The 27,220-nt window shown below is 48.0% G+C and overlaps 1 protein-coding gene across 50 annotated transcripts in view; it reads right to left on the minus strand.

Moving 5' to 3' along the window:
- MAP4K4 (mitogen-activated protein kinase kinase kinase kinase 4) overlaps positions 1 to 27,220 on the minus strand; it is a 173,249-nt gene that overhangs the window by 25,522 nt on the left and 120,507 nt on the right. For 7 of the 50 annotated variants that reach the window (XM_060116737.1, XM_060116766.1, XM_060116739.1 and 4 more), the window contains 9 exons: positions 26,855 to 26,909; positions 25,368 to 25,446; positions 21,801 to 21,976; positions 20,243 to 20,315; positions 18,544 to 18,754; positions 6,753 to 6,914; positions 4,438 to 4,524; positions 3,724 to 3,825; positions 225 to 458 (listed from right to left, as the gene is read on the minus strand). In XM_060116737.1, the coding sequence (XP_059972720.1) occupies positions 225 to 458; positions 3,724 to 3,825; positions 4,438 to 4,524; positions 6,753 to 6,914; positions 18,544 to 18,754; positions 20,243 to 20,315; positions 21,801 to 21,976; positions 25,368 to 25,446; positions 26,855 to 26,909 (1,179 nt within the window). Of the gene's footprint in view, positions 1 to 224; positions 459 to 2,734; positions 2,897 to 3,723; positions 3,919 to 4,437; positions 4,525 to 6,752; positions 6,915 to 18,543; positions 18,755 to 20,242; positions 20,316 to 21,800; positions 21,977 to 25,367; positions 25,447 to 26,854; positions 26,910 to 27,220 lie in introns of all 50 variants that reach the window. The other 43 variants (XM_060116728.1, XM_060116761.1, XM_060116760.1 and 40 more) reach the window with 10 other exon arrangements.

Genomic DNA, 27,220 nt, shown 5'->3' on the forward strand with positions numbered 1-27,220 from the left:
TTGGTACCTTGTGCTTAAGTACAAGAGTCAGCGACAGCAATGAAAAGGTAACTTGGCTGATGGCTGAACCTAACTGCCTCACTATGGAATTTTCTCCCCACCGTCAACAGTTCCTCTGCCACTGCCCCTTAATTCTGGTGACGTCACCACACCCTTAATTGAAATAATTTTTTTTAAATAACGAAAAGGAAAAAGAAGCACACATCTGTCTTCCTGCTTCTTACCCTTGGAGGCACCTCGTCACTGTCTGATCTAGACCAAGCCTTTTGGGCGGGGTCGGGTACCTCCGACTTAGAGTCAGAACTCTGACTTAGCACCTCACTGCGGGAAGGTGGACATGGGTCCTGAGAGCGAAGATGGTGGTGTGCAAATTTGGGAGGAGAAGGGTCACTGAAGGAATGGGATCGCGAGACAGGGGAAACACTGTTCTTGAGAGATGCCAGGTGGGACCACTGTACCTTACAAGAAAACAAAACACAAAACATTCAATGCGTTCTGCAGAAAACGCTTTTCGGGTCAATACCAAATCCAAAGCAGGAGCCGGGGCAACGCACAGGAAGCGGCTCAGGACTAGGTCAGCCAAGCAGTACAACAGTTATGCTCTAAGTGGAGAGGTGGTCTGGGGAGCACAATATGTGGAAAAGAACAAATGTACATTTATAAGGAAAACTCTTAATATCCAGACAAATGTTAGAGAGCAGTAAACGTGAAGATTAAAAAAAAAAAAAAAAAGCCTCACAGCGCTCCTGTCTGAGAGGCAATGTGCGGCATGCATTTCTGCGTCAAAGCAGCGTAGACAGGCAGAGAGGGAGGAAACCGCAGGACGGACATCGCCACACGTGCAAACCTCTCTACCCACCCTCCCGTTACCTGGCAGGGCAAGACGTCTGACCAAGTAACAACAGAGCCACATGTTTACTGTGCAAAGACCAACCCCGCATGTTTGGACAGATTATAAGAGTGTAACTTAAAAACAGCCAGCTTTTCAAATACACCACCGATTTTCCTTCCTTCTTGTCCCAAGTCTTAAAACACTCCAACCCCACAGAACTCCACATATCTTTGTACTACTTAGAAAACAAAAGAACTTTGATTTCTTTGTATCCTATTCAGCGCTAGGATTCCCTAAATGGACTGCTGAAGGGGGTATTCCTTCTACTTGACAACTGAAGAAAATAAGACAGTTCCTTGACAACTGAGTTCATCTGGTCACTTCCAAATTGGAAAAGCAATCATCTCTGAAACAATCTGCATTTTCTTGAAATTATACCTTTTGTTTTAAAATAACTGTTCAATGTTGAAATTTACATAATTCTAGCTATATATCTATTACATCATCACATTTAATAAAAACAGGAAATACCAAATCAGGACTGGCTCAACCTTGCCAAGAGTTAAGATCCAGAATTAGTTCCGAAAGAATGTTTTCGTAAGTACAGCTTTTAGCCCAAAGCAACTTTAGATAGAAAAGGGACTCTTTTTCCTGGCCCTACGTTAATTAATCAGCAGTAATAAAAAGCAGTCTACAGAATACATGAACTCCTATTTTCTAAATTGTTAGTGGCCACATAAAGATTTTCTATTTACGGTAAGTATAACGTTCATCAAACCTACTCTCCTTGTCCCCATTCCCCTCCCTTTCCCCCTTCATCCTGTCCCGCTTTCTTCTGAATCCTTCTTCTTTCCATTCCTCACTCTCTGGAGTTGCCCAGTGGCTTGTGCGTCAGCTCTTCTGTGAATCAAGACGCTGCTGGTCTCACGTAAACACCAACCTCCCAACACCCGCGCCCCCCCCCCACCCCCGAGCTTAATCCTGGGTCTTCTTTTTACTGTAAAACTGCTCCATACCAAGGATCTTTATTGTAAAGTGCATTCAAGTCCTCATCCGGGTTTGTGTGAACGCCACCACTACCTCTACCGTCCCCCAACACATGCAAACATCAGTGACAGGTAAACTCGGGCTCAAGGACTTGTGCCCAGTACTCCGGATGACACGGCTGCAGGGAGCAAAATGCCTGAAAGTCAATGATTTTCAGCAAGAGTGGGAACCAGCGTCTTAAGGATCTCTGGGATCTCCGACACGTGTCATCTCTGCTCTCTGCTTTCTCCGCCAGACAGCACAGAGGTCCCCGACCTGGGCGAGGCCGAATGCTGGGGCCGACCCAGTGGCCTGTATCCTGACCTACTTCAGGAAAACCCACACCCAACCCACCAGGCCATAACCTTTTTTGGATGTTGAACCTTTTGAGAATCTGATAAAAGGCCCTTTTCCCAAAAATATATGTACATTTGGACAAATCAAAAAAATTCTACGTGGAATTTCAGGGCCGCCCACTCGCAGAACTGGCTGGGAGCCAAGGACCCCAGGTTAAGAAAAAGTCTCCCTCTATGTACTTACGACACTAACTTTCTAAAAACTAAACTGAAAAGTCTTTGTATTTGAGTAAGGAGGCACTTGTTCACGAACATCTGAGTCAGAGAAGGCAAAAATTCAGACAGAAAGAAGAAATCACTGAATCCAGATATTCTTAATAAGTACAACAACAATCTTTAAAAAGAAAATCCTGTTTTTCCCTATCAACTGAGGCTGAGTCCTCTTGAGTCTAAACTCCCTCTGCTAAACTCCTCTCTCTCTACATGCGGTAACAAACCAAACTGAGCAGTTCAAGCAGGCTGGTGGCTCAGTGAGCCTCTGTGTGCGTCTCCTTGACCCACAGCCAACTGGCCGTTCTACCTGTGGCTCGGCTGGTCTCTGCAGGGCAGGGTGCACAGACTCGGAGTTGCCATTGGAAAAAGACTCTGATCTGGAAGGCACTGGTGGCTCCAATACTCTGCCTGTCTGCTTAGACTGGGCTTCAGGGGAGCTGTGGTTAGTTTTCCTAAATCTATCTTCCACCTGCGTCAGAGAATTAGAAGACATAACTCAGGGTTAGTAGAAAAAAGCAGAGATACCAAAGAAAGCCTGAAAGTGGAAGGAGTCTAAAAAGAAATCCTCTGTTTTCTTCAACTACAAGAAAAGAGAGGAGGCATATAACACTGGACTAGGATCTGATGTAGAATACGGAATATTCATGAAGATAAAAATTTAGAGAGGCAGCCTTTAAAATCTCCCCAGGTAAGAAGTCTAGGATTGCACGTGAAGATAAACTAGGGAAAGAATTAATCTGTCGCAACCAACTAAACCCACGGATTAAAAGAGCGTCACCAGGAATCTAACACACATCTCATTCCACGAAAAATAAAGGCACTGCAGAACAAGCAGGACACTTGCTCCTAGAACGTGCCGTGTGAGGGCCGGCACGGCGGGAGGACGCCCCCGCCCGGGCCAGCATCCCGCACTCTGCAGCCTGCCCAGTCCACCCTGCCAGGGTCCGAGGAGCGGTCCTGCTTCGTCGCATCCTCCCTGGGAAGCTCTGGGAGCCCAGACGCCCCAGTTCAGTAGCAAACCCTGATCACCGAAAAGCCAGTGAATCGGGCCCAGGCAGGCTCCATCCTCGCGGCAGTTTTGGGAAAACAGATGACAGGCCACCCTGCCCCTCATCTACAGCACACAAAAAAAATGCTGCCACACAGCCTCCTCTCTTTCCGTCTCTTGGTCAGCGTCCAGGTCCCCCGAGATCTGCAAAGCTCTGAGGCGCTCCGCTCCCCTCTAGACAAACACTAAGCAGAGAAGAGGCCCCTCCCTGTCCCCGGGGAGCGCGCCCGGAACGACGGGGGCCGTACCTCGCGGGCCCGGTCGGCGGGCTCGTGCTGGGCCTTGGGCTCGGCGCCGTGCAGGCCGGCCTTGCTCCTGTCCGGCGGCGGGGGCGGCCTCCGGGGCTCATGCTGCAGAGACAGGAGATAGGCTTGTTCCTGCTGCAGCTGCCTCTGGAGCCGCTCCGTCTGCCGGTGCTCCTCCAGCTCCCGCCAGCGGCACTCCTTGGGGGGAGAGGGACACTCAGTCCGGGGCCCGGCGCCCGCCTCACCCCGGCGCACTCCTCCCCAGCCCGGCGTTCACCGACGCTCGTTTTGCGACAGAGCACAACGGCCGGGGTGTGAAATGGCAGGTTACCTGTGGGAAAACCTGACAGCTTGTCGCTAAGCATACTGTCACTGGACAGAGTAAGAGAGAACCCAAGGCAACGCTGGTCTCGGTGGTTTCAAAGGACACTTGGAGTACTCTAGGTACAGGTCCTACGGCACGCGCCTTGGACCGCCAGCTCTTGGCATTCTAGCCTGTTCACCGAATGCCAGGTGCTGTGCAAAACCTTGTCTATCTACCAAACGAGAACAGTTAACTCAGCAGCAATGGGAAATCAAGAGGTAAACAGAAGCCGCCTTGACGTGGGCCCGAAGCAGTGCGGCCCCAGGGGACGTGGCCACGAGAGCCCGCCGGTGGGCCGGCCCTGCCCGGCGCAGGGGCCCTAGCTATGGGACAGGGCGGGCGCGGGGCGTTACCAGTAGCATGGCCTGCTCCTGGAGCAGCTGCTGCTGAAGGAGCTCCAGGTGCCGCTGCTCCTCTTCCAGCTGCCGCCTGATATACTCCTGCCACACAGAAATCAGCTGGCAATCAACGGGTCCTCAAGGAGAGCACCAGAACCACCCACCCGGTCATCTGGGGTAAAATCCACTTAGCAATCAATGGCTAAGACAAGCCTACTGCCGAGGATTTTCCCAAATTAGTCTCTAAGACCTAAAGAGTCTAATAAATGATGACACGCACTCAGCGTGTGTGTGTGTGTGTGTGTGTGTGTGTGTGTCTGTCTGTCTGTCTGTCTGTCTGTCTATGAGACAGATAAAGGGAGAGGGAGAGACAGAGAGAGAGAGAAAGGGGAGACAGGCGTGAGGTGACGCGTTTTCAACGGGAGGAGAATGATAAAGCTCCGTAACGACAAAAACACATCCAAAGGACAGGACATTACATAAAGAGGAAAAACCCAGCCTTGAAGGTGCATGCATATCTGATGGGCTGGAGACCTTGATCTACGACAACAGATTAGTCTCTAGCAAGCCCACATCAAGAATATTCTCTCCCAACTCTCAGGATTTTTTGGGAGGCTCAAGTATGAAATAGGCGTGAAATCACTTCAAAAAGTACCAACATTTTACAAATAAAAGACATCTCCTCCCTTTTCAACAGGGGAAAAGCTCACTACTCTGGAAGAGGAGTAGATTGAGGGGTCTGGGAGGAGAAATTTTATTTTGAAATTCAGATTATTTATTTACAGTGTCTACCGCCGACTGAGGTGCACACCTTAAGATAAAAGCAGTCATACATCTGGGCCGAACAGGAGTTTTAGTTAACCACTCGTCCTGGCGGAGAGAATGCTGGGCAGAAATCATGACAAATTTCCTCAGGAACCTTTTTTCTTACAAAGCAAATTTAGCCCCAAAACGCCTATCTGGGATAAAGTGCATCCACAGGGCCACTGGCAAAGGCCCCCTAGTTCCAACCCAGGCTCCAGTCCTGGGCCTGGAAGCCCCGCCCCAACCCCGACGACTGAGAGGACACCGACTCCCAGCTCCCCTCTTCCCCGAGCCAGACAGAGCTGGATCACAGCTGCGAGCTCAGGTCACTATATCACTGGTTTTCTGCCTTCACGTCACAGGGACAACCAGACAATGACACACGTACACAAACACGCACATTCATGCAGAAATGACAGGTTCCTGCAGCACGGCTGACATGGGGAGCATTTTGGAATAAAACTGACTTTTGATGCTATTTTTATAAAAGAAGAGGTGAAGAATACTTGCTACACACAAAAGCCAATGACTCCGTTAGAACACTGAAGGTCAGTATTACATTCACACCCTCACCTCTCGATCAAGTTCAGAGAATTATCCCTCCGTGACTTAGCTGTTTCAAGTTTATATGTTTTCTCCACTTCGTGGTCCCCAAGTATAAATCAGAACGTGAAAACTAAACTGAACGCACCACAGTTAACAGGCCAACAACGTCAGTAAAGTAAGAGATCAAGAGAATCACTTACATTTCAACAGAAAAATAGTATGTAGACCCAACACTGGGAAAACCCGAGACAAAGGAGAGTAGCTGAATCATCAAATTTGGAAGCTAATACCACTGTTTACAAGCATTTTAAGTACGAACTTCAGCTATCATTTAAATTGGTCCCCCTCCGTATATTTTTCCCTTGTTCAAAGCTCATAACAAAGAGTCATCAATTCAAAGACATGAAGAGCAGAGAGGCTATGATGGGATTCACGCGGACAACGCAGACAACAAAAGGCACAATTTCTGCTTGCGCAGGTGGTTCAGGAATCAGACTCCTAAAGGCAACTTTACCTGACGTTAATAACATGCTGCAAATACCGCCAAAATCTGATCGCTTTGGGCTAATGTTATCAGCTGTTTTAACGTTACGTATGTACATACTGAATTATATGCAAATATATCTTAAAATATTCAGTTAGTCGCTGGATACTTCCAACACTTGTCATAGGAAGTGTCTTACAGTTGGTTTTAAATTTCAGTACACACATCCAGAAAGCTTTCAGGCCTCATACTAGTGGAGACCACCCTGCTGGTTTCAAGAGCTTTCTAAAGTGTACTGATTTCCGTATCTGTCGGTAAAGACAAGAGATTCAATCTGTTGAAGTGAATATGCTTCCAACCGTGCTTCTGCATTTTCAGACTAAAGTCCTGAACGCGTGTGCACGCACGTGCATGCTTTTTGCCCCGACTCCCCCAGCCCCGCACGGCGCCAGCGCCCCCCAAGAAGCACCAGCCGGCGCGCCCTCCGCGGACCCACCTGCTCCCTGTCGACCCTCCGCTTGTCCTCCTCCGCCCGCCGGCGCTCCTCCTCCTCCTGCCGCCGTCTCTCCAGCTCCTCCAGCCGTCTCTTCTCCTCCTGCTCCCGCCTCCGCTGCTCACGCTCCTGCTGCCTTCTGGCCTCCCGCTCTCTCCTTTGTTGCTACGGAAGTAAAGCGACCCAGTCAGTGGACTCTGCAGCCATGGCGCGGCACGCAGGACGGTCTGCTGACCAGTTACAGGGAGAGGCCAAGAGGGAGAGCTCGTGGACCCCACCTGCACCGGCCATCTATTTCCACACCGCCCCTCCGCTCACACACGCCAGCCTCCTTGGAAGTACCAGGCAGAGTTGGGTTTCATTGGGTATCAGTTACTCCCCGTTCTTCGCTGAAGCACAGCAGTGAGGGGACAGGGAATTCTGTATCCTTGAGGATCACTAACAGGGTTACCCCGGGCCCTTACGTCAGAAGAAAAAGCAGAGAAATGAATACAGGAGAACAGAAATAGCACAGAGAAAGGAGAGAAATACTTAAAAGAGGAAAAAAGCAGCACACATCAGGGAGAGAAGTGACACCAACGAGAATAAGAGATGCTATTATTATTACCATGAATGTAAAAACTGCCTTGGGCACAAGCTCACTCCGTGTCTCGCGTGGTGCTAAGTATCTGATAGTCCTTCTTCCATGTCCTTTACCTAATACAATTCTCATGACAAACCTGGGAAGCACTTCACTCCTACTCCACAGAGGAGGAAAGATTCAAGAAGAGAGAAGTGACTTGTCCAGAGTTACCTGGGTGGTAGGCCCCCAGGTCGAGGGCCACTGTGCCTCCCACCGTCAATCAGACAGCATCCTGCATCCCACCAGCAAGTGCAGAAGGTGCTATTGAGTCACCAGACTCGCTCCGACAGCCTTTCCTAACGCAGACCATCTGTCAACCCCTCGGTACCTGGCAGCGTGACCCTGGGCACACGTCTGGCCCCTTCTCATCCAGCCCCAGACATCTAGCTGTCAGTAAAGCACCGCCACCGCGCACAGTATAAATCAACCAACTCCTCCCACAAGTGTGCAGAGTGCTGGCCTGCAAAGATGCAGCCACTCTGCAGCCCCCCTGGGATGGAGAGGTGCCCCGTCTCAGCACAGCGGCCGCTGGCTGCAGACTGCTACTCAGCACCTGAAATGTGCCCAGCACTTGATGGAGGAACTGAGTTTTTCGTTTTATTTTACTGAAGTTAATTTACATTTAAATTGTCTCTAGCACAGCTCTAGAACCACAACCACAAGAGAGGAAGGCAGGTGGAGACTAACAATTCCCCTCAAAGTCAGTCAGACAAAAGGAAAACAGAAGAGAGAAGAAAGGCAACCAGTGTCGACCCCTCAAAACTCCCCCTTAGCTTTTCAAGCCAATCAGATTCAAGCGAACAGGTCAGAAGAGGCAAAGAATTTCATACACTGAATTTTACCACCTTCAGGTAACAACATGACTTGCTTATGAGCCGAGGTCTCACAAGCAGTGAACTGTCAGAGGACCGTCCCCCTCGGAAAGGTCTGGGCTTTTCCCTTTCCCTCCCCACCTCCCGGGGGAGATGATATGCTTGCCGGCAGGCTCTACAGGCCAGCAAGGCAACCGGAGTTGAGGGGAAAAAACAAAAAACACACCCAGAACTTTTATGTTCTTATACTCCCAGCTCATTCTTTAAGATAGCTACTTTTGCACGTTTCATAATGTATGTATCAGTATGATACAAAATTACTAGATATATCTCTACCAGATACATGCTCAATTTTTTTTTTTTACTGATGGAATGCAAGATTCAAAACCTTTCCGGGCCGCTGCACTGCGCTAAACAACGCCACGTGACCACAGACACCACCGCAACAGCCTCAGAGATGCACCCGCTGCCCTGTCCTTACAGACCACACAGGCTACCAAAATTCTTTAATTTTTAGGAACAATGCTGAAGGAAAGGTGTTACTTAGCCCCGTGGGATCACAAAACAAAAAGAAAAGCCGTGGCTTCACTTGCTTTCTCCTCTCCTGTTATTTACAGAATCTTGAAAAATTCTTTAGTTCAAAAAAAGCAGAGCCGGCGCCTTGGCTGTTATCAGCAAGGACTCTTCCAGAAAGAGCCAGACAAGGAGAAAAACTGCAGTGAGAGTCCTGGAAGCTGCCACACTGCCCTGCAAGCAGGACTGCACTCTGGCCGCCACACAGCCATTAAGTCCAGATGCGGGCAAGTGTCCACCTCACACCAGCCTCGAGGTTCAAATTTCTGTCTCCAGAGAAGACAACGGGAGATCGCAAAGGAAGAGCGGAGGGAGTGAAGCAGCGCGGGAGCTGGCTTCCCACACGCTGGCCCCTCACCAGCAACTACGGCTGCCTCCGCCTACCGAGGGCAGGGCTGACCCTGGTCCAGCCCACGCCCAGGAGCCTTCTCAGCTCACCCCCTGCCTCGCACCCCTGAGCTGTGGTCACCCAGAGTCCCGGCGAGTGACGGGACCCCGTGCACATCCTCTGGCGGCTCAGTGAAAGCACTCGTTCTCATACCAGGCAGGAAGCTCCAACGTGGTGAAATGTGCAGAATCCATTTCTGGGGGTTATTTCCAACTACACTGAGGGCAGGGCTCCCAGGCCGGTGGGAAACCTTGACTTCATCTAACTAAATGCTACTAAGAAATTTTAACTTTCCATTTTAAATGCCCTTACAAGTAGCCTTTTCCATTTTCATTTGTGTTTAAAATTTTTTAATCAAAGTATTAGACTTTAAATTAACCATCCTCAAGCCATAAGATATACATCTTTGTTAACACCCTTTCTTTTACTTATTAACATTTGCAATGTTGCCGCCCCATGATCACTTATATCTAAAATGCCATGGTGCCGTTTTGATTGTTGTTAACTAGTGACCACCTGGAGACAAAAAATCTGAGGCCAATTTTTAAAAATTTTAAAGAATAAAATTTATATTTAAAAGTCAATAAATCTATGTTATTTTGTCCAAAATACATACATACATACATAAATAGTAAAAAATTGCCTTATTCTTGCTTGTTTGCCTGTTTTTTCATGGGCCCATCATAGCGTCATCTGTAAAGTCTACACCGTAAGACTCCTTTCCATATGGTCAAATGGGTCAGGTGTTCTTTCTTTATTCTAGAGATTAACCCTCTCACAGCCCTTTCTTCTCCTGGGCCAACCTGAACAGGCTGCTCTCCAGGCATCCCATCCTGCCGCCCACCTGCTTCCTAGGAATAATTCTGGACCCTCTCCTGTACAGGACCCCCTGTCAACTTCTCTCTTATTTGCTGGAACACATCCTCTGGGAGTTTCTTGAGGAAGCGTGAAGACAAGTAGAAGACTTGAGAGGCTCTAGGTCACAAAAGCTCTGCCCCCATGCTGTGCATACACTTCTGGCTGGGGGCACTGATCTCCCTTCAGAGTTGCAAAAGCACTGGTGTGTCTGTCACCTTCTACTTCCTGATGTTGCTCTGGAGAATCTGAGCCCATCTGGATCCTTGACACTTCGTACCACCCACACCCACACCCCTCTAATCTGCTCCCCTGACAGCAGCTTTTAGGATCCTCTTTTCATCCTTGAGTTTCTAAACTTTCAAGATGATGTATGTGCCTCTGAACAGTGTCTTTTCTCATTCACTGGGCTGGGTACTCAGTAAGCCTTTCAATTCAGAAATTATTTCTTAGTTCTGGAAACTTGTCTTGAATTCTTACTGCATGTTCTCCCTCTGGTATTCACTTCCTGGACCATTTGTTAAATGGAAGGCAAACCACCTGGATTGATTCTGTTTTCCTTCTGCTCTAGTCCCCCTAAACTTATCTTCTCTCCCCACTTTCTGGGAGTTTGAATTTGTTAAAAAAAATTTTTTAATTATTTATTTTCTGAATAGTCTTGTTTCATGATTTTTATATCTTCTCTCTGTAAGGATATTAAGATTTCTGTGCATGTGTATATGTATGTGTGTGAGATATTTTCTCTGTTCCCTACATTGTCTCTATTTCCTTCAAGCTCCTTTTTCTGTGTCTTGGAATCTTTCAACTTAAAGATTTTTCTGTGTCCTCAAGCTCGGGCCGTCTACTGACAGGCAAGGCAGTGAAAAGCAAGCTGTCAAGCTGTGGCTGTGAAGCTTCCAAGTTAGGTGACTGTGAGGCAGCGTGACCTCTTCCCCTGGGCGGGTCAGTCTCTGAAGAGAGGGATCTGTGCAGTACTGAGTCCTCAGGTGAGGAGAGGGTGTAGTGGATGGGGGCGCCTGGAACGCGCATGGTACCAGCGGATGGGCTCCGGGCGAGGCGGGTGCGCCTGCTGTCATGCTCATCAGCACTGAGCTCTTCACGGATGCCCCTGTCTCAGCCTCCCTCTCCACGGCCTCAGCTGTGCCTGAATCTCCACTGCTCGCCTGTTCCAGGTGGAAGCTGTCGGGTGAGAAGGGGCAGCAGAGCAGCCTGCTGCAGGGGTGAGGGCCCACTGCTCACATATAGCTGCTCCTGGCCCCCGCGCCACCTCCCATGTTGGACTCTCTTCCAGCACTGGCAGCATCAACCTTCCCATGGTCTACGCTCTGCCAAACACTCACGTCCACAGCTGGGCTTCCGTTCTTGTTCTCCTCGTTTAGGCCATCTTCAGTTCTTCGCAGCCATTGCACTGGGATTTCTCAATGAAAGTGTGTAAACATCAAGTTGCTTCTGTTCAACTCTTCCAAAGTCGATATAATAAAGTTACTACGTAATTACTTAACTAAAATAATTTAAAATTATTATATTAAGTTTAATTCAAAACGCACATCTTAAAATAACAGTAAGCAAACACCTTACAAACAGGGACAGGCTACAACTAATGATCTCAATTGTCAAGTGAAAGCCTCTGAAAGGCTTTTTCTTCTTTGGCCCTGTGGAAGTATCATACTCTTGGTTACCATATCAACACACAAACCAAAACCATAAGCTCCTTAAAAGTAGGGACGGTGTTTCGCTCATCTCCACCACTCTCCCTGTAAATATCCAAGATGCCGTGATTTTCTAACATTCAGCATCTAGAATAAGACATAAGAATCCATCCATATCTCCAGGTCCAACCAAATCATAAAGCCATCTTTTCAGGATCACCTAGTAAGTTGCACGGCGGGCTTGAATAGTCACTGATAATCTGGATAGAGCCTCACACTTTACACAACACAGGCTTTGTGCCTCAGGATGTTCTACCAGGCCCTTTAAGGTGGCTCTGGAACTCAAATCAGAGATCTCAAGCCCAGAAGTTCACTGAAGAATGGCTGTAACTTTACAGAACAAGTCCTTTCTTTCCAGAGATACAACAAGGATACAAATGCTGATTCACCCATTTGAGAAATATTCATGAAGCGCCATGGGTACACAAAGGTGAATCAGACACAGCCCCTCTCCTGCAAGTCTTATAGGTAAGGTAAGTCACACACTTTTTAAAAATCCACAAGACAACGTGGAACGTGGTAAATTTCCCTGGACTTGCCCACTCAGCAAGTCCTGGTCAGGAGACTGATGACCAAGGAAAAGAGCAATGTAGTTACCGAGTCCGCTGCCACATTATGCTGCAATATTTGAAGCTGTAAATTGGACCAAGAGCAGAAATTTAAACTCCAACCATACAAACCACTACAGTCAGAACAGGCCCTTAATTGGGGTGTGTGTGTATGTCTGTGTGTTCGGGGGTAATTAAAGATTAAAGAAAGCCCTTAGTAAATACCTTAATAGATTACTAATGTGAAAGAAAAGCTGGCCTCTTGCAACAGAACTTCAAAAGAAAATGGTCAAAAATGAAACATATATATCATCAGCAATCAGCTAAACAACATCAATCCACACTTCTGCCTGTGATTTCAAGCAACAAAACCCAGGAAACTCTAATGAACATGCCTGCTCAGGTTCACCCCATTAAGAGCAGTAAACATTATATAAATCCTTTGAGGCATTTTCAAACTGTCATTCTTATTTTCTTAAATCATTCTTTCTTTAAAAACAAAATCAAACAAACTGAAAAACTGCATGATGCTGTAAGTGATTTCCAAATCTCTCAAATTATAGCGATTTCCTTATTACTTAAATTTTTCCAAGCATGCCTGAGTAAATACGTACTTTTCCAACTATGCTTTAATGACATTTAAGTTCTCTTTCTAGATTGGTATTTAAAAGCAATGCTTTCATCTCGCAATTTGAACTTTTCTAAATAGGTCATGCTGATAATAGTGGGCTCCATTTCCAGACACTCCACTGGACTTACAGGCTTTAACAGAAACTAAACTTTAATAAACCAATCTATTCTTCAGGTTCGACTATTTCCAAGAGATTTGGAGTTCATGTGGCTGCACGTGTACCAGCAACCCTTGAGTTTGTTAAGCGCAAGTTCTGATGAACTTTAGTAGAGAAACTACTAAACTACTTTGCTTCTGCCCAAAGACAACTCTTCCCCATCTTTAGGCAACAAATAACATTTGCTTAATTAAAATAGCGCTTACAAAATTTAACTAGGAAAAAAATACTAGACTGGGATGCCAAAAGAACATTTAAGAGCTGAGGACTTCTGAGAAGCAAGACAGCAGCCCTCTGGCAAAAGCAAGGTCCCCGTGCACAGCTCGGTTGGAGCTGAGGGTGGAAGGCGCACCCTGTGCTCACACGCACTCGCCGTGAGACGCGAGTGAGGCGCCCAGCAGGGGCCTCTGTGTGGGCAGAGGGGTGAGGACACGCTGGGGGGAAGCGGGTCCCCGCACTGTCCTTCTGAGATCTCACAGCCAAGAGACAACCACAGGTGCCTGCCACGGCTCGCTCCGTTTTTCTTAGAACGCTCCAGGCCTTCCTAGTGTTACAATTTAGCCTCAAGACGAATCCCACTTCACGCAAATGTTCTCTCTCTCTCTTTTTTTTTAAAACGCATCGCACCTCCGCTGGGCCAGATGGGCTCATTTTAGAGGTGAAAGCTCTCCTGCAAGTGCGGAGACCAAAAGACAGTCACGTGCGGCAATAAAAAAAGGAAGCAAGTGAGGCCTTCCGGGTCAGGGCTCAAACATGGCTCCCCCTACAGAGGTGCTGACTTCCCCTGACTGAGCCTGCAGGTTTGTGTTCAGCATCCGCAGCACCCTCCAGGGCCTCCATTAAGCCCGCCCATGTAAAACGCCCGACATTTGTCCAAGGCCAACACAAACAGGCTCCTCACGAGCCGAGGAGGGTAGGCTGGGAAGTCTGGGAAGTTGGGACAGCTCCGCGCCACGAGCCCAGCGCGTGAGCAGCACCCCCTGCCGGGGCGGGGCGGCCCGGCCCTGCCATGCCGTGCCGGCCCGGCCCTGCCATGCCGTGCCGTGCCCCGCCCCGCCCTCCTCGCCCTGAGGCGGCACATCCTGACCAGCACGCACGCACGCACGCACGCACGCACGCACGACCGCCCACATCCCCACCGTGCTGAGCTAGCTGTACGTCTGCAGTGCGAAGCCTGGGGCTGATGTCAGACAAAATTTTTTCTCTTGCTTTACTTTGCTTTTAATTTCTTCCACTTTCACCCACCTCTCTAAAACTGGGGTCACTATGGGATCTGCAGAAACAAGAGAGACAAATGTAAGCATGTGTCCTCTTGGTGGAAGAAAAGAAGAGGGAGGAGTTGCTGGTCGAACACCCACACGCGCCCCTCTCTGCGGGAAGCGGAAACCCAGAGCACAGGAACTACGGCATCTCCGGGGCTGAAAACTCGGGCAGATCGTAAAGAGAAGGGATTATTGCTTTAAATACCTGCAGAAAAATTCTGACAGTGGGTAGTCGGGAACATCCTACCAGCAGTTCAAGAACAGAAAGGGAGACACAAGCAGCAGAAAAGGGGACTCGGCCCTCTAAGTGAAGTCCTTGGCCGGGTTCGAAGTCTGCAGAACACACAGTCATCTTCACAAACGGGTGAGATCGGGAACACACAGGGAATTGCAGTTTTCCCTTTTATCGTCTTTTGTTTTTAAGAAAAGGATAAGTTCTGACCTCAAATGAAAAGTTTTTGTCTCTTAACGGTAAAAAAAAGATTATGCAGTTTTTTAAAAAAAACTGTTGTTATAATAGTATCATAGGTCCCCTGGTGGCGCAGTGGTTGAGAGTCCGCCTGCCGATGCAGAGGACACGTGTTCGTGCCCCGGTCCAGGAAGATCCCACATGCCGCGGAGCTGCTGGGCCCGTGAGCCATGGCCGCTGAGCCTGCGCATCCGGAGCCTGTGCTCCGCAACGGGAGAGGCCACAAGAGTGAGAGGCCCGCGTACCGAAAAAAAAAAAAAAAACAAGTATCATAGATTTGCTAAAAACAAATCTTCCCTAAGAAATGTTCTTTCTTTTTTTTTGAATAAAGTAGCACACCAAACCACAGACAAATGTATCTTGCTTTTACCAATAATTTGACAGTCTCCACGAGGTCAAAACTGAAAAATTATGAATTAGGACATAAGTGACTTCAGTATGTAACAGGTTCAAAAACATATCCGAAGTACAGCAGCTAACAAAGTCACCTTAACTTAGCTCACTAATGGGGTTTTCTCCAGGACGTCTTGTATAATATTTCTATTAAACTTAGACACGGAATGAGAAGATGTGATCACGTGTGGATGTCACAGGAATGGGAGGAGTAGGTACCAAGGCAAGAGTCAATAAAAAAAAAGAGCACAAAACCATTAGGATAAAATGACAGTATGATGAAATAATCTTCACTTCTGCTCAAAAAAAAAAAAAAAAAAAAAAAAAAAGAACAGAAAAACGAAAAAAAGAATAGACTGGGAGAAAAAGCTGGCCGGGATGGGGGAAAAAAATTAGCTAGAGGCAAAGCTCTACGTGATCCAAAGATATGGTGATGCATCACATATAAAAGGTAATAGAGTAATATTACAACTTTTCGATAGAGGGAGATCATTATCACACGGGGCTCTGAATCTGGGTAACAAACTTAGAGTAAACTGAGAAAACACTAAGCATCCAGAAGAGGAGGACAAGTGAAAGGGGCAGGAGAGGAGGGGACGAAACCACCGGTGTGAACTCAGCTGCATGAGCTCAGCACGCTCCCAGTTTCCTCCTGGGACCATCCAAAAGCAACAAGAAAAATCAGAAACATCATTTTCAGCAAAACTGGCGGAGAGACTTGAAATTATCTACGCGGACTTCCAAGATCTCCAGTTCACACAGGAGCCAAGGAAGAGAAAGCAAGAGAAACAAAGCAGGGAGATCCCAGCAGCAGCAAATCTCAACGGGCACCAAGCAAGAGCAGAGGATGTATGTACCACATGGGCTTCTAACAGACGAAGGGCCTACGAGGGGCAGACCGCTCCCCCTACCTGCGGCGAGGTTCTGAGACAGCAGGGGCTGCGGAGAAGCCCTTAGCCCCAACACACCGGATCCGATGGCACTTTCAGAGAAAGGAACATCGCCACTGTTTACCTACAGCCTCGACTTTGGGACCATTTTTTTGCCAGTCGCTGATAGAAAGTTATCACCTTCCAGTTTTAAGCATCATTTATCTTTTGAGTGAAGATGACCATCTTTATCTACTTTGTTAATAATAACAAAAAGAATCCTTATTCCTCATACCTTTAATGCCAGTAAAGGGCTACAAATCATTTATGGCACAAATATTCCCAAACCACTTCCTGGGGCCTTAATTACCAGGCTGACAAAAAGGCGCTGGATCACCAAGAATCCAAATCAGTGGATTCTGTTCCTGCAAATGCCACCGTTTCAGGACCCGGCTCCATCTTCCCTGATGAAGAGGTTAAAAAGGTGCCTGTGAGTTTGAACTTTTACTGAGAAGCTGAAATTACAGGGCGAACTGAAGCCAGTGAAGTGCCACGTTCTCACTTAACGGACAGCCCTGATTCTCGAGCCTCTATTTAGCTGACAGAACAAATCGCTTTAAAACCTCAGTTCCTTTCCTTGAGCCATCGCTGGCCTAACCCCATAATCCTCACTCCCTATCATGTCCAGAGCCTAGATGATGGACACCTATCTCACTGTCACTAGGCCTGACAGCAGTTTCCAAGGCCTGTGTTAGAAAGGGGCTCCAGCTGACCCAGTCCCTGATCCTTCAAGTTATAAACCACCAAACTCCCCTGCATCACTGAGCTGAAGGAAGTACAGCCCAGGGTTAGAAAGGACAGTAGAGGATACTGCATAAAGAAGCAACTAGAAACAGCCAGAGCCTCAGAACTCAAGCACTCTTGTGTACTAAGTACACACGGCCCATGTACAGCCTGAAAAACCTCGGAACCACTCAAGGTTTCTGTTACGTTCAGAGAGCACTGAGTCTTAAAATATTAGAAGAGAGTTTGCAAATAAATTGCAAAAAGTTACAAAAATAGCAATGCTGCCCCTCCCACAGAGCAAGGTTGTGCCCTGTGTTTTCTTCCAAAGCGCTGGCCGAATACTTCCAGTCTCCTTAGTTAGACAGACACTGGTTTTCTAAACCAGGACAGACTGTGAAGTTTCAGAATTCAGACTATAAACACACAAAATGAAGCAAAGATTCTCCCCACAAAATGTACCCTTAAGTAACTTGGGAAAAAGCATGCGTTGTCATTTAAATTAAACTCCACTGTACAGTATCAACACATGGCTTTACTGTTGTTTGGGGTTCTTTTTCTGGCATGAAGGATAAAGGTGAAACAACAAGATGTATGAATTAAATGGAAACAAACTACTAGGAATGGGAAATCTGAAGCTGTGATATATATAGTAAAAGGCAATCAGGAAATGAAAAAAGACTCTTTTGAGCCCCAGGTGAAATATAGGGAAATAATGTCTTTGTGAATTAAAAATGAAAAAGCTGTGGGTAACCATAGTACCAACGTCGATAGTATTCATGAATTAAACAAGCAGGTGGGGGGACTTCCCTGGTGGCGCAGTGGTTAAGTATCTGCCTGCCAATTCAGGGGACACAGGTTCGAGCCCTGGTCCAGGAAGATGCCATGTGCTGCGGAGCAACTAAGCCCATGCGCCACAACTACTGAGCCTGCGCTCTAGAGCCCGCGAGCCACAACTACTGAGCCCACAAGCCACAACTACTGAGCCCACGTGCCTAGAGCCCGTGCTCCACAAAAAGAGAAGCCACTGCAATGAGAAGCCCATGCACCGCAACAAAGAGCAACCCCCGCTCGCCGCAACTAGAGAAAGCCCATGCACAGTAACGAAGACCCAACGCAGCCAAAAACAAAAATGAACAAAAACAACGAGCAGGTGGTACAAGATGTGTCCCCCGCCCCAACAAGTAACTAATCCCAGCACAACAGCTAGATTACAGAATAGCATTTGTATCATGCCCAATATAATTCTCTTCTTCATCCCTTCCTCTTAAATGTACCTAAAGTTAAGGAATTTGTAGAAAAATGTTTTTCCTGTGTACGTATGTTTTCAGAAAAATATGTACACACCAACTGGGACCCAGAGGCCAAGAGTGGAATGGAAATGAGGTCAAGGCCGAGCTGGCCAACTCAGACCATAGCATACATGGCCTCCACGGAGCCAGGGCGATGCCACCTCTGGGCCCTGCCTCCCACACAAATAGGGTGAGTCACTGGGGGCAGGTCCCTGAAGTTTATAAAAGAGAGGAAAACACGTCTAGGGCCTCCGGGAGTGTGAGGTCCTGCCAGTGCGCGAGCACACCCTCCCTTCAGGGGGTACCTCGCTGGCCAGGCCGGGGAGAGGCACTACCTGTCTCGCGAGGCCACAGAAAACGGTCCTTTGAACATCTGGCCGCGCCTGGGAATAAAGACAGAGAAGCCCGACTCGGACACCTCCCTGCTCTACCTCTTCCAGCCGTCGCCTCTGTTCCTTCTGCTGCTCGATCCGCTTCTGCCTCTCCGCCAGCAGCTGCCTCTTGTACTCCTCCTGCTCGCGGAGCTGCTGCTCCTGCAGGAGCTGCTGCCGCCTCAGGGCCTCGGAGCGCTCCTTATTCTCCTGCTGCAGCCTCAGGAAGTCCCGGCGAAGCGTGGACTCACCAGGCACGTTGACGATGGAGCTGCAGGGGGAAGCGGGGCTCTCAGGGGCGTGGGCTACTCCACGTCCACGCCCCGCCTCTTCCGAGCCCCTCCCACCCCAAGACCCAACGAACTAACAAATCCACGAGGGTAACGAGCCTACGACTCAGTAGCATCACCCCTGCTTTCACCTGTCTCATAAATATCTTAAAACTCTGTCCTGCATGTTTGACAGGACAGCTCTACGTGGAAATCTCACATCAACTCAAACTGCGATGAAGAGCTGAAACCACCTCTTGCCACGTGTCATTAGACCCTCTGTGACCGCCTGGCTTCCCACCAGGAACAGCAGCATCACGTTCCGGGATTGCCCGGGCGGTAATACCAGAGCGATCTCCAGCACTGGCCGTTCCCTCACCTTCCCCACGCGGTCCAGCATGCCTTGTCAGCTCTCCCCTCCCACTCTCTCTACTTGCAGGGCCAGAAGCTGAGCCCAGGTGGGTCCCAAGGATGAGCCATCACACAGGTAAATTAGCGTCACTCCTAGGTGGTCTCCCGGCTGAGAGTCACTTCTCCACATTCAAAACTCCCAGAACAAATGGCAAATCAATCTTCCTAAACTGCTTCTTTCGTTATATCGCGTCCCTAACCCAAAACAATTATATTGCTCCTGAAATCAGTTCAAATTACTCTAAAAATTTTAGTCTCAAATGGATTCAAATCTTTTATGTAACTATGGAGTTTTTTTCAATAAATTCTCTTCTCTCTTGATATGCCCTCTTCAAACACCCATTCTCTGCACACAGGTCCCCACAGGTCTCTCGAACCACTGTGCCTACCCTCCTTTTCTCTAGCTAGTCAGCTACGTGTAGCTGCAGCATGAACACCAGGCAGGCAAGACCATTATTGAAGCTTTTAAATCCTCTCTTCCCTGATTAATGAGTCGCTGTGAGGTTCTTGCTACCACATCTTCAAGCTTCTGCTTCACTGTACCTCGGGGAGCCAGAGAGGACCAAAACGACTATAAAATGGATCAGGACAGAATGCACCCCCAAGAGAGGCAATGAAATGCCGATGATCACACAGGTGGGAAGAGCAAAACCAATCAACCAGCCAACAAGTCTTGGGAAAGACTACAGTGTTTTCAAAGGGGGCCCTGCTGGCCCATGAGCAGGAAACTGTGTGCAGGACTGCTTCATACGCTACAAGACGTTTTCCATCCACACCTGCTGGAGCAAGAAATGCCAGTGGCAAGCTCCACTTCCCCAGGACCAGACACAACCTGCATGTTTCCAAATGACCGGGGGAAGAGGAAGCAACGCAGTCTCGGTAGAGAACCACCGGGTCAGAGGCTCCAGAGGCGGAGAACGTTTATAGGGGTCTTTGAAAGAACAGAAGAATGGAAGATATTAAGGCACTTTCAAAGTAACTGATGACTCCGTCCCACTGCACGGGCATCTCCTGCAGCCCTGGCACCGCCAAGGAGCAGCCTCTCCATCCAGCAGGGACGTGAGCAGCCCTGTCGTTACCTGGGCTCCCCCTCCTGCTCAGGCACCTCCTCCTCCTCTTCCTCACTCCCGCTGTACTCGTACTCGGTTTCATCTGTAAAGAAAAGGACAAGAGAAACGAGTCAGTTCACGAATCGTGACACTGCGTGCACAGGTAAGCATCTCCGAGGGCATCACCGCCAAATAAAACCCATATATTCTTTGAGAAGATAGTAAAGTGTGTGGAGAACTTGGGGGGAGGAGGAGCGTGACACCAATTCCCACCATGAATGGTGGTCGTCCCCTGGGCCAGCCGTACTTCCCACAGCAGAGCAGATTCTCTTGTATTCGAGACAGTCCCTTCTGGGATGCACGGCTGAGCGGGGGCAGGGCTGTGAGAGGGGCCCCAGAGCCCTTGACACATAAGAAAAGGGGTCCTGGAGCATCAGCAAATTCACAAAGTCCACTCAGATGGCAAAACTCGAAAGAAAGAGGTTAACTGCCCAAACGAAGGCAATAAGGAATATATCTGGTTACTTTTAGCACTTGGGGATTGCCCTGAACTTGCTCTTTTTACTGTCTTCTTTGGCCTTGAACTTTGAGTGTCAAAAAAAATTCAGCAATGGGTTGCCTGTTATCCGGTGTCGTTCTGTAAAGTTCCTGTTAAGAATTCACAGAACAGGGGCTTCCCTGGTGGCACAGAGGTTGAGAGTCCGCCTGCCGATGCAGGCGTGCCCCGGTGTGCCCCGTGCACCTGTTCGTGCCCCAGTCTGGGAAAATCCCACATGCCGCGCAGCAGCTGGGCCCGTGAGCCATGGCCGCTGAGCCTGCGCGTCCGGAGCCTGTGCTTCGCAACGGGAGAGGCCACAACAGTGAGAGGCCTGCGTACAGCACAAAAAAAAAAAAAAAAAAAATTCACAGAACAGGAAGGTCAATGGGAGCCAGAGGCCCCAGAGAAGAAGGTTTAGAGAAGACGGTGGTGAAGCCTGGCCTGCACGTTGCTGGGCAGGAGACACCGTTGAATCCAGGCAGGTGGACACAGAACACGTCAGGATAGGAAATCCAGACACTGGGGACCAAATGGAACCTTACGTAATTAGCAAAGCAAATGTTCATGTTGTGCAGTAAAGACAGAAAAGCAGTCAGGCCGACGGGGCCCAGGCCTGACCACACCACCCCCATGAAGTGTAGGAAACCCTGGGGCTCTTGAGCAGGAGAGGAACGGGACAGCACACGGACGCTGATGTTCCCAGCTGACGCTCTGAGCCCTGCCTGATGCAGACAGAACACAAGGTCCATAACGAAGTAAAAAAGCACAGCCACAAAGATGTGCCCCCGAGGAGGAGCAGGACGGCATCGAGTGCTGACTGGCCACAGTGCCCACTACCCAGTGTCAGCCTGGCAATACACTGCACAGAGCCAGTCCCCTTTGCTGGAGCCAAGCTGCCCCCTCGGCCCGTCCCTGGGTGCAAAGCAGAGACAGACCATTCAAGCCCCAGCCAGGTGGACACAAACGCGGGTGGGAAAGGAATAACCTATTCTGGTTGGCAAAAACCTAAAAAAATGTTTTTTAAGATGAAAATAAAAACAGGTTTAATACCTTTCTCTCCTCTCTTCTTCCTGGTCCGGTCTATATGGTCCTTAAGCTGGATTCTAACCTGCCTTTCATTTGGCTGATCCCTTATAAAAGGATGTTTCAGAAGCTGCTCTGTGGAGGGCCGCTGCATGTAATTCTTTACCAGGCACCCTTCTATAAAACTGAAAAACTTCTTTGACCTAGAAGAGGAAGTAAAAAAGATCATCAAATTTCTACCACAAAGAGCAAAGCTCCAAAATATCAGTAACTTACAAGCTTGCAAACAGAGCAGGGCTCCAGAATTCACTGTGAACAACGCTGCAAAGGCACAGGGATAAAACAAGAAACAAAGCAGGGACCACGGGGCCCGGAGCATCACTTAAACACGGTTTAGGAGTCACACCACACACAGGGGGCCTCGGAGGCAGCTGGAGTTACTGCTGCTTTCTGACCGTGTTATCACGGGAGGCCAGGGAGTAAAGGGAGGTCTTTGCTAATGTGAAGATGGCAGAGGAGAGACGGCAGGATCCTCGAAGACAAGGACAGACACAGAGTAAGAAAGGGAGCCGAGTAAGTGACTCGGGGCTTGATCCTGTCACTGCGACGTTGCCATCAGTTTCAGACTGGTTTACATATCAGTTCTCTACGCTTAACGTTCAGAGGCAGAAATAATAGTGCTGAGGGGGGCAATGACCCTGCCGTTAACGTTTACCCCACCAGCCACTTTGTTTTTGCCTGTTTCTCCATTTCTGCCTCACAGTGACCCCCTCCCTAGCCTCAGCTGACGCACCCTCACCCATTCTGTCTTTCGAGACTCAGCTCAGACACCCTCCCATCGGTAAGCCTTTCCCGGCAACACTGCACCCCGCCCTCCCCAGGTCGGGAGCCTTTCCTTTGGGGTTGTCTGCATGTAACACACTGCACACTTCACATTTATGTTTGTCTCTCCTCCTGGTTTAAAACGGTACAGGTCAGGACTGGTTCCTACTTCTCCATTTGTCAGCAATGCCCAACTCTGAGCATGTAGACTACAATAGGTATGTAATAAATTTTTGTTGAATGAATGAGTTATTCAGTCTTTAAAAATGTGGTTGAGAAAATTAGTTCAGTCCTTTCCAGTTATTTCACTGCTTTTAAGAATCATTTGTATTGTCTTCTGTTTCTACTCAAACTTACTATTTTTGTTCAATTCAACAAATATTTATGTGTCAACGACGTACATTTGTTTATGCTAGGCTCTGTAAGAGATATACATAGGAAATAATGTATGTACACACAATAGCGGATGTATAATCAAACTGCGAGGAAGAAAAAAGAACTACTGCCGACTGTGGAGTGGGTCAGACATCAAGAAAAAGGAGGATTTCTGACATTCCAAAGATGGGAGAGAAAAGCCATTGTTCCAGAGTGACAGAAACCACATGAACAACGTAGCAGAGTACTAGGGAACAGTGAATTGTTTCCTGATACTAGTATGAAAAGTGGAAAAGGGTAAAAGAAATAGGTCAAGGTCAGCTCAGAGAAGGGCCCTGAAGTTGTGACTTTATTCTATGGTTAAGGAAGAATGCAGAAGATTCTACACAGCAGTGATGGAATGCTCTTAGCACAGAGATTCCCAAACCCCACTGCCCACAAAGATCACTTTGGGAGTTTATTAAAAATACAAACTCCTGGGTCACTCCTCAAACCTAAGAAACTAGACACTTTGAGGTTGGAGCCCTAAGTTAAAAGATTCCAAAGGGATTCTCACGTGCGTGTACACATTAACATCTGAGAATCGATGACCTGCAATGTATTCCTGAACGTCGACGGCCAGGTACTGCTGGAAGAGAGCCCACTAATCATCTTTTAAAGGCTGCTTCTCCAAAGACAGTCGTGGAAATTTACATCTGGTGGACAAGAAGACAGCAACCATAAAGGAGGAAGGACTGCATGTTTGTAACCCTCTCCCCGCTTAGAACACCGGGGTAAAATGAGGCAGTGACATAAACTGCTGAGAATGCATCTGATCAAGCTCAGTTAGAGGAAGTTTGGTGGAAGAGCACAGGCAGAATCTACTGTCATCTACATCCGTCTCTTTATCTCACTGTACTATATACACACAGCGGTTAATGCAAACCTGCAAGTTATGGACCGAATAATCAGAGTGGGGGCCGACTGACAAAACCGTGAAACACCCCGAAGGTGGAGCATCAACTCGCTTTAATAAAATCTGACAGAGAAAAAGAAAGGGGAAAGTGAGCATCGTTCAGTTCAGCACATGCCAGACGAAGTGGCACCCAGCCCCGCAGCTTACTCCCTGGTGACATCTACTGGCCACCCATGGATGCCCCCGGTTATCATGTTTTAACACAGGAGACCAACCGGGGCTAAATCGTTGCAACCGTCCCGCGTTAAAGAACCTTGCCAAGAACTGGTAAGTGGAACCAGACGACCTCAGTTCCCCAGAGCTGAATGTGGTGAAAGACGGGATAAAGGAGGAAACCCCGCCAGCAGACAAAGGTGGGGAAAGGATGGTGAAATGCACTGGGGAAAGCATGGGGAGGGCAGGGAGGAGCAGGAAAGAAATGAGTGGCGGTACACGTGCGTGTCCACACCCACGATGGCAGAGAGGCTCCACAACGCCCTGACAGCCAAAGACCGAGGCCAGGAGAGGAGGAGGCTGAAATGGAGATCTCTGGCTTATTTCAGAATCAGAATCAAGAACCTAAGAGGAGACAACACCACCTGGAAAACTCATGAGAACAGTTTCAGAAAGGAAAAAAAGAAAACCCACAGTAGGTAAGACAGACAGCAGAGCCCAGGAAACAGGAACGGCAAAGGAGGGAGGGAGGGCCCGAGTGCATGAGAGCCTGAGTGCAGACGGGAACCGACAGGAAAGGACTCAGAGGAGCCCTCGGGAGGAAACAAGCGGGCAGAATGCTCAAGCGAGGAAACAAAGCACTGCCCTTTCCCTCGAGATTTTAAAACTACACCAAGAGATTTTAAAACTACACCAAACCGGCGTCACCCCACACCGCCGCACTTCCTAACGCTTTCCTGCACGGAGGTCGTCACCGTCTCCCTCCCTGGCATCGATCCGTTTAGCAGATGGGCAAGGAGGGAGAAGGAAGGGGCAGCCCAGGGAGAGGACCCCTCCTCCAAGGCAGGCTGCTGGGCGACAGGGGCCCATCGGACTTCAAAGTTCTGCAGTAACTACAGTAAACCCTTCCATGAATTTTAAGATACTACTTCAACTGAGGAACTACAAGTCAACACAGCTTTGCTTCTTCATGTAAAGATGGTTAGAAACATATTACACTGAGAGGTATGTTTAAGTATTAAAATGGAACCTTTTTCTTTAACGTGTTGGTGTTTCATAGGGTGGCTTGTCACTATTGTATCATTCAAGGACAACTGATCAAGAAAAAGAAACAATAAAAACTAAAGCGACACAACACTTTTTAACTGGTGTTTTGGGGCACTGGCTCTTGTGTTCTTTTGGACTCAGAATGGCCAGAATTTTGCCTTGAAGTCAAACTAGAGAAAGGAACGATTTTTTTTTTTTTAAAAAAGGAAAAGAACAGCAACAACAAAGCACACACAGCTTACCATTTTTTGGACTTCAGCCGGGGAGGAGGGTTTCTGGGGATGAGAAACAGTGCTCTCATGGGATGCATGTCACAGAGAGCTGGGGAGAGGAGAGGGCGTGTCAGTACGTACTCAGGTTACTCATTCTTGATCTCTAGGGGCACACGCTCTGCCCATTGTCTGATCGGCATGCTTTACGTCAGGCAGTCTGCACATCTAGTTAATACGGCTGAGAGCGTACCTTGAATACCCCACTTAAACATTAGCAAAATATGAGGAGGACAAGCGCAACGAAAAGAACATACAATTTCAAACAGACATTGGAAAGTTTTCATAAATCAAAGATAAATATTGATTCAACGTCCTAAAGGAGTTAACAGCTTAAGTTTCTACACCATCTAGCAGATGACAATGAGATAACTTTATTTTCCTAGGGTTGCTGTGAGGATTAAATTAGACTCGGTCGTAAAGGCCTTCACACGACACCTGGAACACAGATGCGTTAAGCCCTCCAGGAATGCTCGCTGCTGATTGTTAGAGCGAGTGTGCCTAGGGAAGGGCAAAAAACGGGGGCCAGATGGGACTGTTGAATTCTGTGCAATGACTGCCTGTTCTCCGATCACTTGCCCAACGAAGGCGTGTTAGGTGCACGTGTACGCACGAGTATGTCACATCAGGTATTTCCGAGTGTTTATTTACCTTCAAGAGACTCTTACAAGGCAGTTGGGAAATGGGGGTCAAAGAAAAGGAGGGTACTGTTCCTGCCGTGAAAGAGAACCGAGACAAAGGGCCAGGCAGTCCTTCCCCGTCTAGGTTAAGGGAGCACGTGGTGATCAAGACAGACGGCCGCTTCTGCAGTGCCAACTAATCCTTAGCTGTGGGCAGTCTTTTATCATTCATTCAACAAATATTTATTCAGCAGCGACTATGGATCAGGAAGTTATACATTCTTTGTATACACTTTTTTTAAAGGGAGGCTAGCAGAAAATGCTGTTTTTCCCTTTGCTCTCTGAAATTCTACCCTGTTACTGATTAAAAATCAATTTCATGAAGTTGTCATTGACTTAATCCAAAGCAGAAGCAAAATTTCACATAGATAATACTAAAAAAAGTTATTCCACAGATAAAAGGCTGTGCCTCTATTTGTAAAGTTAAAACATAAGAAATACTGAAATTTCCTGTGGTAGGACCAGTTTCACTGAATATTAAGTTCAAACTGTAAAAAGAAAAATTACTGTGTATTATCTGACATCAGAATAATTTCAGGTCACACGTCTGATTACAACTTAAACCAAAGATAACATAGCCCACGGACCTCAGGGAGATCTTCAAAAGGACTAATGCATGCCAAGAATTCCTTTCACATCGAAAACTCCACTGTATTTATGATCCCTTCATCTGAACGCCCCATCAGCAACAGTTTCATCCATGCAGCCACTCTCTTTGAAGCCTTGAGACTAGGTTTAAGTTACACAGAACTGGGCTGAAAAGGAACGCAAGCTACTTACGGGGAGCGCCTTCTGCCATCTCAATGGCTGTGATGCCGCAGGACCACAGGTCACTCTGCAAACAAAGCGGGAAGTTAGGACACTGTCCTTGCTGTGAGGCCACCAACTCACCACTGCTGATCATTCACACAAATGACGCACTTGCATTCTTTGGGCTACTAACCAAAAGGAAGTTCGCCAGGAAATTAAAAGCACAAACACATCTGGAAGAACACCTTCCAAAAGAATGAATGGAAGATGCAATAAAGATAACACTGATTGTTAATTAGAACCACTGGTTTCTATGATTGAACTAAGGTGGGTCCCCGTGACATCTTCTCCCTACCTGCCCACTGCGGGCTCTGCAGTTCATCATTTCTTCATTTC

The sequence above is a fragment of the Mesoplodon densirostris genome, chromosome 14 (genome assembly GCF_025265405.1).
Source record: "Mesoplodon densirostris isolate mMesDen1 chromosome 14, mMesDen1 primary haplotype, whole genome shotgun sequence".
Lineage (NCBI taxonomy): Eukaryota > Metazoa > Chordata > Mammalia > Artiodactyla > Ziphiidae > Mesoplodon > Mesoplodon densirostris.